The sequence below is a fragment of the Penaeus japonicus genome, unplaced genomic scaffold (genome assembly GCF_977035675.1).
Source record: "Penaeus japonicus unplaced genomic scaffold, GWHDUDI00000001_assembly GWHDUDI00000041, whole genome shotgun sequence".
Classification (NCBI taxonomy): domain Eukaryota; kingdom Metazoa; phylum Arthropoda; class Malacostraca; order Decapoda; family Penaeidae; genus Penaeus; species Penaeus japonicus.
This window is the reverse complement of record NW_028234443.1, coordinates 18,198,459-18,208,458: the sequence shown is the minus strand read 5'-3', so window position 1 is coordinate 18,208,458 and position 10,000 is coordinate 18,198,459. Positions and strand designations below refer to the sequence as shown.

The following is a 10,000-nucleotide window of genomic DNA, read 5'->3' as shown; positions in this document are numbered from 1 at the left end:
AGTATAGAAATATTAGAAAAGTGATAAAATAGAATAATACACAAATAAGATATAAGTATATGGAGTAAAAATAATTATCACGAAAATATTAGGAAAAGATGAAATGGATATAGACCAAGAGTTTGAAATAGAAATAGAATTGCCATACGTAACAAGCAAGGGAAAGAGTTGGATGTAAAAATGAAAGTACGAGAATTGAATTCCTTTTGATTATAAATATTTATTGCGAGAAATTACATGATGGGATATAGATAATAATCTTTGTAATGCTTGGTCATACGGGTCGACGTTACATATCAAAATCTATATTTGATAATTACTTTAATTATTCAAATTGTTAAACAAGAAAATGTGTATTTTTTCCCTGTGAAGAATAAGGATGGCTTTAGTTTAGTTTAGATCTTTATTTACCACCCTGGCTAACTGCACAGGCATGGGCAAACTTTGATACATTGATGTAGAGTCATGACATTATTGCTAACATTGTATTACAAATTAAGGTAATAACATGATTATATTCTATAGTATATCAACTGTGAATAGACGTTTGATAAATGTTGTAATTGGGTATCATATACCTAATTTCAGATATAGCATAAGTACATTTTCTAGTACAGTTGATGTTATGAAATAATTACATAACTCTGCGTACCTCATGCTAGGTGGCCTGAAAGGGTTATCATATGGCACTCTGAAATGTAATGTCCAGTGTGCGTTTATTCTTCTTTGCAAAGTCTGTATTTTGTTTCTTCTACATGCATTCCTCACTGACCTGCCAGTACATGCCATATCCAAGTCTAATTCTTGCAGTCACAATATCACATTGTCTTGTCCTTGTCTTGTATGAACCATAAATTAATGTTTTATGCTACAGCTTTCAGGTCTTTGAGAGTTTGTTAGCTCCATTAAGTCCTCCCTATTGGAGGTTCTTATTATGTATGAAATCCTAGCAAGAGGTATGCCAAAGTCTATATCCACAATTTGCTTATCACATCCTGCCCTCGCTAAGCGATCAGCATGATCATGTTTAGCGATTCCAACATGCGATGGTATCCACACAAAATGTATAACATGGCCCCGTTCCTTGGCGCGCTGTACATTTATTCTTATATCATTTACGATATTTCCAGCACCTTTATCAAGGGTGTTCAGAGTCTGGAGAGCACTCTGCGAGTCGCAGAAAATTACTCCTGAGCCTTGAGTTAACAGAAAGTCTGTGGCTATGAGTATTCCTGCCAACTCAGTTTGCGTAGTGCTCGCCCAGTCATGAACCCTCCTACAATCTTGGTGCTGCAAAATATTGTTTTTATATACAACATAAGCACATCCTGCTCTACTTCCAGACTGTAGGGATGGCATTAGTGGAATTAGGGTGTTGCCGCCCGTAGAGTTTTGCGTGATTTTGTGGCTTTAGGCCGACTGAGTGTCCACTTCTGTTTATTAAATTTTTTGTTCGGTCTTGCATTTGGGCAGTCCACATAAAAGTAGGTACTTGTAAATTGCGGATTCATTTATCTCTGCATAAATGCCATTTACATGTATACACAACTTAAAGGACATATAAACATATACAAATACATACGCAAGAATACACATGTTCTCTCTCTTTCTCTCTCTCTCTCTTTCTCTCTCTTTCTCTCTGTCTCTCTCTCTCTCTCCCTCCCTCCTTCTCTCTCTCTCTTTCTGTGCGTAAGTGTGGGTGTGTGTTTCTAAATGTAAATGTAAATGTGTGTACATGCCTGTGTGTGTACTACATCTAAAAAAACCAGGCACATAGAAGATTATAGCCTCACTTTTATGGTAAATCCTCAAATGCGTATCGAAACTCTACCGTCAACTTTTGGCTATTTGATTTAATTTTCATAAACTGAGCAATGAGATTAAATGAAAAACCCACACGAAAGTGTAACATGCTTCCGACATTTCTCCAGTCATTTCTATGCTTTGAAATGTCTCTAAATGATATGTAAATGATTTAAAAGTCAGGTGACTGAAGTGACTCTCAATCTCAGCCTGTGCATAGTGCCCCTACAGTGCCACATGGCAAGCATGGCGACAGTTGCCACTCGGGGGGAGGGGTAGGGGAGGGGGGAGGCACGCGCTTGAGAGGGGATGCCAGTGCCCCTTCCCTGGCGTGCCTTTTGTATGTCTATTATCAGTATCCTTCTTGATATACAGATCCGTGGACCGACCTTGGAACGTCCTGTTGGTCTGGATGGAGCTGGGGAGGAGGGGCTTAGGTGGGGAGGTAGGGACTGGGCGGGGAAGAGGTGGGGAGAGGGAGAGAGGGGGCTGAAAGGAGAAGGGGGAAGGAGAGGATGGGCGGAATGAGGAGGAAGGGGCCATGAAAGGCATGACAGTTTAGGAAAAGGGAGAGGGAAGGAAAAAACATACAAGCGCACGCGCAAGCACGCAGAGAGAGAGAGAGAGAGAGAGAGAGAGAGAGAGAGAGAGAGAGAGAGAGAGAGAGAGAGAGAGAGAGAGAGAGAGAGAGAGAGAGAGAGAGAGATAGATAGATAGAGGGAGAGAGAGAGAGAGAGATGACTGAATAGTGACATGTTAGATAACAACACCTGTGCTTAAATGTTTATTCAACGAATGAAAATTAGACATTTTCCTATGGGATAACTTTAGATTTATTTTCTGTTTGTGTATTTTATGATACAATGCATTATTATTTCTCTTCTATAATCACTATTAGTATCAACTGTAGAAATAGTTACTATTTCCTTCATAGATGTAGGAATTGTCAGACCACTGCTACCACCACCTTAATGATTTTCGTCATCATCATCCTTATCACCACCAGCACCACCATCCTCTTCCTCCTCATCATCATCCTTATCACCACCACCACCATCCTCTTCCTCCTCCTCCTCATCATCATCATCACCATCACCATCCTTATCACCAGCACCACCATCCTCTTCCTCCTCCTCCTCATCATCATCACCATCCTTATCATCATCACCACCATCCTCCTCCTCATCACCATCATCATCATCCTCATCCTCATCACCACCCTCCTTATCACCACCATCCTCTTCCTCCTCCTCATCCATATCATCATCCTCATCCATACCATCATCCTCATCCTCATCATCACCCTCCTTATCACCCCCAGCACCAGCACCATTAAACATCGCTGGCCTCTCCTCCGCAGGGTCTTCGGAAGGCTGTGCTCATAGGGTCATGCGGGACGATGATCGGCTCGTGGGTCAAGGTGGCCTCGGTGGCCCCTGACCGGTGGTGGGTGACCTTCCTGGGTCAATGCATCACGGCGGTGTCTCAGATCTTCATCCTTGGCATCCCTGCGCGCCTGGCCGCCGTGTGGTTCGGCCCCACGCAGGTGTCCACGGCGTGCGCCATCGGGGTCTTCGGTAATCAGGTGAGCAGACGGAACTCCTTCGTGACTAATGCTATTGGATACATACATACATACATACATATATATATATATATATATATATATATATATATATATATATATATATATATATATATATATATGTATGTATGTATATATATATATATAGTTTAGGATTGTAAGTACGACCAAACCGCACCTTTCGGCCACCTAACTATCATTTTCTTTCCGCCCAAAACAAGCTCGGTGTGGCGTTGGGGTTCCTGCTGCCTCCTGCCATCGTCCCCGACTCCCAGGACCCGGACGAGGTGTCCAGGGGGCTCGCCATCATGTTCTACTCCGTCGCTGGACTCACCACGCTGCTCTTCATCACTATTGTCCTCGGTGAGTGCAAAGGGGAGAGGGAGAAAGAGAGGGAAAGGGAAAGGGAAAGGGAGAGGGAAAGGGAGAGGGAGAGGGAGGAGAGGGGGAGGGAGAGGGAGAGGGAGAGGGAGAGGGAGAGGGAGAGGGAGAGGGAGAGGGAGAGGGAGAGGGAGAGGGAGGGAGGAGGGAGAGGGAGGGGGGAGGGAGAGGGAGAGGAGGGGAGAGGGAAGGGAGAGGGAAAGGGAGAGGGAGAGGGAAAGGGAGAGGGAGAGGGAGAAGAAGAAGGAGAGGGAAAGGGAAAGGGAGAGGGAGAGGGAAAGGGAGAGGGAAAGAGAGAGGAGAGGGAAAGGAAAAAGGAGAGGGAGAGGGAGAGGGAGAGGAGGAGAAGGAAAGGGAAAGGGAGAGGGAGAGGGAGAGGGAGAGGGAGAAGGAGAAGGAGAAGGAGAAGGAGAAGGAGAAGGAGAGGGAAAGGGAAAGGGAGATGGAGAGGGAGAGGGAAAAGGAAAGGGAGAGGAGATGGAAAGTGAAAAGAGAGGAGAGGGAAAGGGAAAGGAAAAAGGAGAGGGAGAGGAAGAGGAGGAGAAGGAGAAGGAGAAGGAGAAGGAGAAGGAGAAGGAGAAGGAGAAGGAGAAGGAGAAGGAAAGGGAAAGGGGAAGGGAAAGGGGAAGGGAAAAGGAGAGGGAAAGGGAAAGGGAAAGGGAGAGATACAAGGAAAAGGAGAAGGACAAGGACAAGGGAGGGAGGGGGTGGGGGAGTGGAAGGGAGTAGGGAGGGGGTGGGGGAGTGGAAGGGAGGAGGGAGGGGGTGGGGGAGTGGAAGGGAGGAGGGAGGTAGAGAGGTAGGGAAGGAGAGAGGGAGGGAGGGAGGGAGGGAGGGAAGGAGGCGGGAGAGGGAGGGAGGAGAGAGGGAGGGAAGGAGAGAGAGGAGAGAGGAGAGAGGGAACAGGAGGAGGAGAGGGAGAGGAAGCAGGAAGAGGAGAGGGAGAGGAAGCAGGAGGAGGAGAGGGAGAGGGAGAGGAGAGAGAGAGAGGAGAGAGAGAGAGAGAGAGAGAGAGAGAGAGAGAGAGAGAGAGAGAGAGAGAGAGAGAGAGAGAGAGAGAGAGAGAAAGCTCTGCGTGAGCGGTCATAGGCCAAACAGATGCTGACGTTGCTTGCTTGAGTCGGGGAGCGATTGTCCGATGGCGATGCACGCAACACAGAGTGTGAAAGGAGGGATGGGAGCCAGACGAATCTTCGAAATTATAGATTTTTTTTTAGGGGGGGGGGGCAGCCCAGTAGTAAAAAGTGTAGAGGTTCTGTCTATAGTGAGCGAGTGACCTTGTCTGACTGGTCACACGCAAGTGACCTTTCTATGCAAGACTAAAACAAAGGGGTATCATCAGAGGCCAAAGTGGGAAGTAAAGCCTAAACAGGAGAGGAATTTCCCGAGGCGGCCTCTCGTATTACCACTGCTTGCAGTCGGGACGACGTGTGGTTACTCAAGTAATTTTGTATCTATAGGTACAATGAATTCATGATAATTGCAGTCATGGTATGGAATAAGATGTTGGCTTATATATAATAAATAAGGCAAAGCTGTTATATTGTTACAAAGAGAGAGAGCTCTTCGTCACTATCATCTTAGTAGGAGGGGGGAAGGGATAGGGAGAAAGGGAAAGATGGAGTTGGTATTAGAGTTAGAATTGAAGATGGAGATGAATTGGGATGGGAGGGAGGAAGATAGATAGATAGATAGAGAAAGAGGGAGAGGGAGAGGGAGAGGGAAAGGGAAAGGGAAAGGGAAAGGGAAAGGGAAAGGGAAAGGGAAAGGGAAAGGGAAAGGGAAAGGGAGAGGGAGAGGGAGAGGGAGAGGGAGAGGGAGAGGGAGAGGGAGAGGGAGAGGGAGAGGGAGAGGGAGAGGGAGAGGGAGAGGGAGAGGGAGAGGGAGAGGGAGAGAGGGAGAGGGAGAGGGAGGAGGAGAGAGGGAGAGGGAGGAGGAGAGAGGGAGAGGGAGGAGGAGAGAGGGAGGGAGAGAGAGAGAGAGAGAGAGAGAGAGAGAGAGAGAGAGAGAGAGAGAGAGAGAGAGAGCAAGAGCGAGAGAGCGAGAGAGAGAACCATCACAACATGAGTACCATGACAACCAACCTCACACGCAGACCAAACCCATTCAAAAGATCATTACAAACGCCGTCGAACCACCTACCGGGTAACTACCAACCAGCTGTGAATGAAGGATATGAACCATCAAGAAACCAGCCATGCACACCCCCTTGTATAGGTCATAAGCAGTCACACTTAAACACAGGAAGGTGGACAACTGTTACGTCATGAGCTGGGGGCCCTGCATGACTGATCATCCGTCACGCTTAGCAGGAACACCTCGTTAAGTTGCTAACAGCGTGTGTACGTTGACTGATCCTCTGCTGTGCCGCCGTTTTGAGTGTGCGGCGAACTTTACTCGCTTGTTGCTGCTCATTAGGGCGTTGGGCTTTTTGGTTGCAGTGATGATAATGATCGTGATGATGGTAATTGTGATGATAATGATCGTGATGATGGTAATGAAGATGATAGAAATAATGATAGTGATATGATGATATAAATAATGATGATGATATGATGATGATTATTATTATTGTTTTTAATTGGTATTGTTGTTGTTGTAATAATGATAATTATGATTATTATGGTTGTTGTTATCATTACTATCATTGTGGGAGTTATTTATATTTTTATCATTTTTTATTATTATCATAATTTTACTTATCATCATCGTCTTCGTTGTCATCATCATTATCTCATCATCATCATCATCATCTTCATCTTCATCTTCATCTTCATCTTCATCTTCATCATCATCATCATCATCATCATTATATCCATCATTATTATCATAATTTTTATTAATGTTATCATTATTATTACCATTATTATCATCATTGTTATTATCATTGTTATTGTTATTATTATTATGATAATAAGAATAATGATAATAATGATAATATTTTTTTGTCATTGTCATACTTGTTATCATTAGCATTACTATTGTTTTGTTTTCATATTTGTTATTATTATTATGATCATTATTATATATATCATTCCTATACTTATCATTATTATTATTATCATTATTATATATATCATTCCTATACTTATCATTATTATCATTATCATTATTGTTATTATTATCATTAATATTATTATTATTATTAACATTATGATAATTATTGCTATCACAGTTACTGTTATCATCATTTTTATAATTATTATTATCATTGTTAGTATTATTATTATAGTTATTTTTTTGTTATTAATTATATTAATTTATTTTGTTATTGCTATTATTGTAATTTTTGTTGTTATTATCATCATCATCATCATCATTATAATTATTATTAATACTCTTGTTATTATTACTATCATAATAATAATTATTATTATTATTACAATTATGATTATGAGTATCATCATCTTCATCCTCATCATAACCAAGATTGATGATGATTGCACCCTAATAGACTGATGTCCTATTGCAGTGTTTAAGGAGAGTCCCCCAACACCTCCCAGTACAGCCGCTCTCTCCCAAGAGGAATCAGGGTCTTACTTCCATGGTGTTGTAAGGTAAGGCTCATTCCTTCCTTGTGTGAGGAGGAAATAAAGACACTTTCAAGGATAATGCATTTCTAATCCTTTTTATCATGGATTTTTGGTTTAATGCCCTTTTTTTATGGAATTTGATTATTTGCTGTTTAAAAGATATATATATATTTTTTTTTTTTCACTTAATAGTTTCCTTATTGATACTATTTTATTTCTTACATCACACAGGTTGATGAAGAACCCTGGCTACGTCTTGCTTCTTTTATCGTATGGAATCAACGTCGGTGCCTTTTATGCTATTTCGACTTTGCTCAATCAAGTTGTATTGGGACATTTCCCTGTGAGTTTTACAGAAAGTTTGATTTGCTTTATATCAGTAGCATAAATCCTTCTTCTTCTTTTCCCTTACCATCACCCTCTATCATCATAGTATGTCATTCTCAACTCAGAAGTTTTCATGCCATTACATAGTGTTAACATGGTAGTGGTATGTAATGGTAATATACAAGTCTTTGTTATTTACTGAGTTAATCTGCTGTACCTCCAGTGTCACTGTAGAATGTATTATTGGTACAACATGTATACCAGCACATTACAAATATTCATCAGAAATATACCATTTTGTTGTATAATGTACAATTTCCTATAACTCCAATTTCCCTTTGAAGTTGGAGTATTATTGCTTTATAGATATACTACAAAAATAATTCTTTCCTTACAAACATACGATCTTTGTTACACAACAGGGTGAAACTAAGAATGCAGGACGTATTGGGCTCCTAATTGTTCTCGCAGGAATGTTGGGTTCTGTCGTTTGTGGTTTTATTCTAGACAGGACGGCAAAATTCAAGTGAGTTGGTGGCTTTTAACATTTTGTTTTCTTTGCATGATTATATGCTAAATATCTTTTTGTGTAGGAATAAAAATGGGAGCCTTGATTAAAATTACTTTTAAGATTTAGGAATTATATACAGATTTGTGCAGGTTGAAAGAAATAAAACATTATCTGGATTGGTACCAACTGATGTTAGCATATCTATAATATCTTCATCTTACACAGTAAAGTCACTATGACTTATGACATCACTATCATAATCCCTTTTCAATTATCACACAGGTCGGTGACACTGGTTATTTATGTCATGGCAATGGTGTTCATGTTGGCATATACATTCATATTCCAACTTGAGACGCTTTGGTTGGTGTTTGTCACAGCAGGATTGCTTGGGTAAGTTTACCCCCATTATTTTCTGTCAAAGGATAAATTTGATATTAAGCTGATACTATTAAATGCTGATGTTGTAGATTATGTAGTTATTCAAGATTTCCTATAGACATTATTTCCTTTCCTACAAATAGGTCTCCAGAACAAGATGTCAAGTGCTAACATACATTTACATTGTCTATCAACAGGTTCTTCATGACGGGCTATCTACCTGTGGGCTTTGAATTTGCGGCAGAATTAACCTACCCAGAAGCAGAAGGTACAAGTTCAGGCCTCTTGAATGCATCAGCTCAGTTCTTTGGCATCTTTTGTACCATGGCTGATGGTCAATTATTAGAGAGGTATGTTAATGTCAGTGTTTTTCTTTGTTTTAATGACATGTTTTTTATTTATTTTTCAGAAATTGGATGTTACTAGAAACTGCATTAGTGGAAAGGATAGATGTATTCCCAGTGTATTAAGGTTTTATTTTTATTTCTTTATAAGTAAAATAAAATAAAAATTATATATATATATATATATATATATGTATATATATATATATATATATATATATATATATATATATATATATATATATATATATATATATGTATTATATGTATATATGTATATATGTATATATGTATATATGTATATATGTATATGTATATATGTATATATGTATATATGTATATATGTATATATGAATATATATATATAGATATTTATATATATATATATATATATATATATATATATATATATATATATATATATATATATATATAAAGTCTGATAAGATCAACCAAATGAAATCATTACTAAAATGATAATGACAGATTCACTCTGCTGCAAATAACATTACAATTATATTAGGGTTATAATTCATAGCTGGACAAGGCTAGTATAGGAATATTTAATTATCAAAATATATGTCTGTAAAAAGAAATATCTTCAGACTGGAATAGTAGCAGTAGCTTTCACTTTTTGAAAATCTGATAGACGATTAAGACACTTTAACCAAGAAGCTGATAGATAATTCAGATCATTGTATGAGGGACTTCAAACTCTGAGGAATCAAAGTGTAGCTAAGTGATTTAGAATCAATAGAATCATGGTTAAAACTATGACTTCAATAAATGGTTTATGTCTACAGTATTAACAACCTAATTGGCATTGCCTACTTCAATTACAATATAACAAATTTGAGAGCTACAAGAGTGGAGAAGAGAAAGTCACTATCTGTTATTAATTGTAAAAACTATTCTACAGCTTTGGTGACATGGCTGCCAACCTGCTCTTGGTCGTGGTGTTGCTGGTGGGATCCATCATGACAGCGTGCATAAAGGAAGAGTTACGAAGACAAGCAGCACACAAGAAGACAGTTCCGTCAGACATTCAGCCCCAAGTGTGAATTTAAGTGGAATGAGTTTTTCTATGGGGCATAATGTATACACATAATTTATGAGGAGATAGCGTGTGTGATTG

General features: G+C 39.8%; 1 protein-coding gene across 1 annotated transcript in view; it reads left to right on the top strand.

The window, feature by feature from the left end:
* Positions 1–3,163: 3,163 nt before the first annotated feature.
* LOC122254610 (choline/ethanolamine transporter flvcr2a) overlaps positions 3,164–10,000 on the top strand; it is a gene marked incomplete at its 5' end in the record, with an annotated part of 6,903 nt that continues 66 nt past the window's right edge. Inside the window, 8 exon segments of the mRNA XM_086534463.1 lie at positions 3,164–3,388; positions 3,610–3,751; positions 7,242–7,326; positions 7,534–7,645; positions 8,052–8,155; positions 8,423–8,533; positions 8,719–8,871; positions 9,785–10,000. The exon segment at positions 9,785–10,000 is cut by the window's right edge and continues 66 nt beyond it. Coding sequence (XP_086390589.1) covers positions 3,164–3,388; positions 3,610–3,751; positions 7,242–7,326; positions 7,534–7,645; positions 8,052–8,155; positions 8,423–8,533; positions 8,719–8,871; positions 9,785–9,926 — 1,074 coding nt within the window.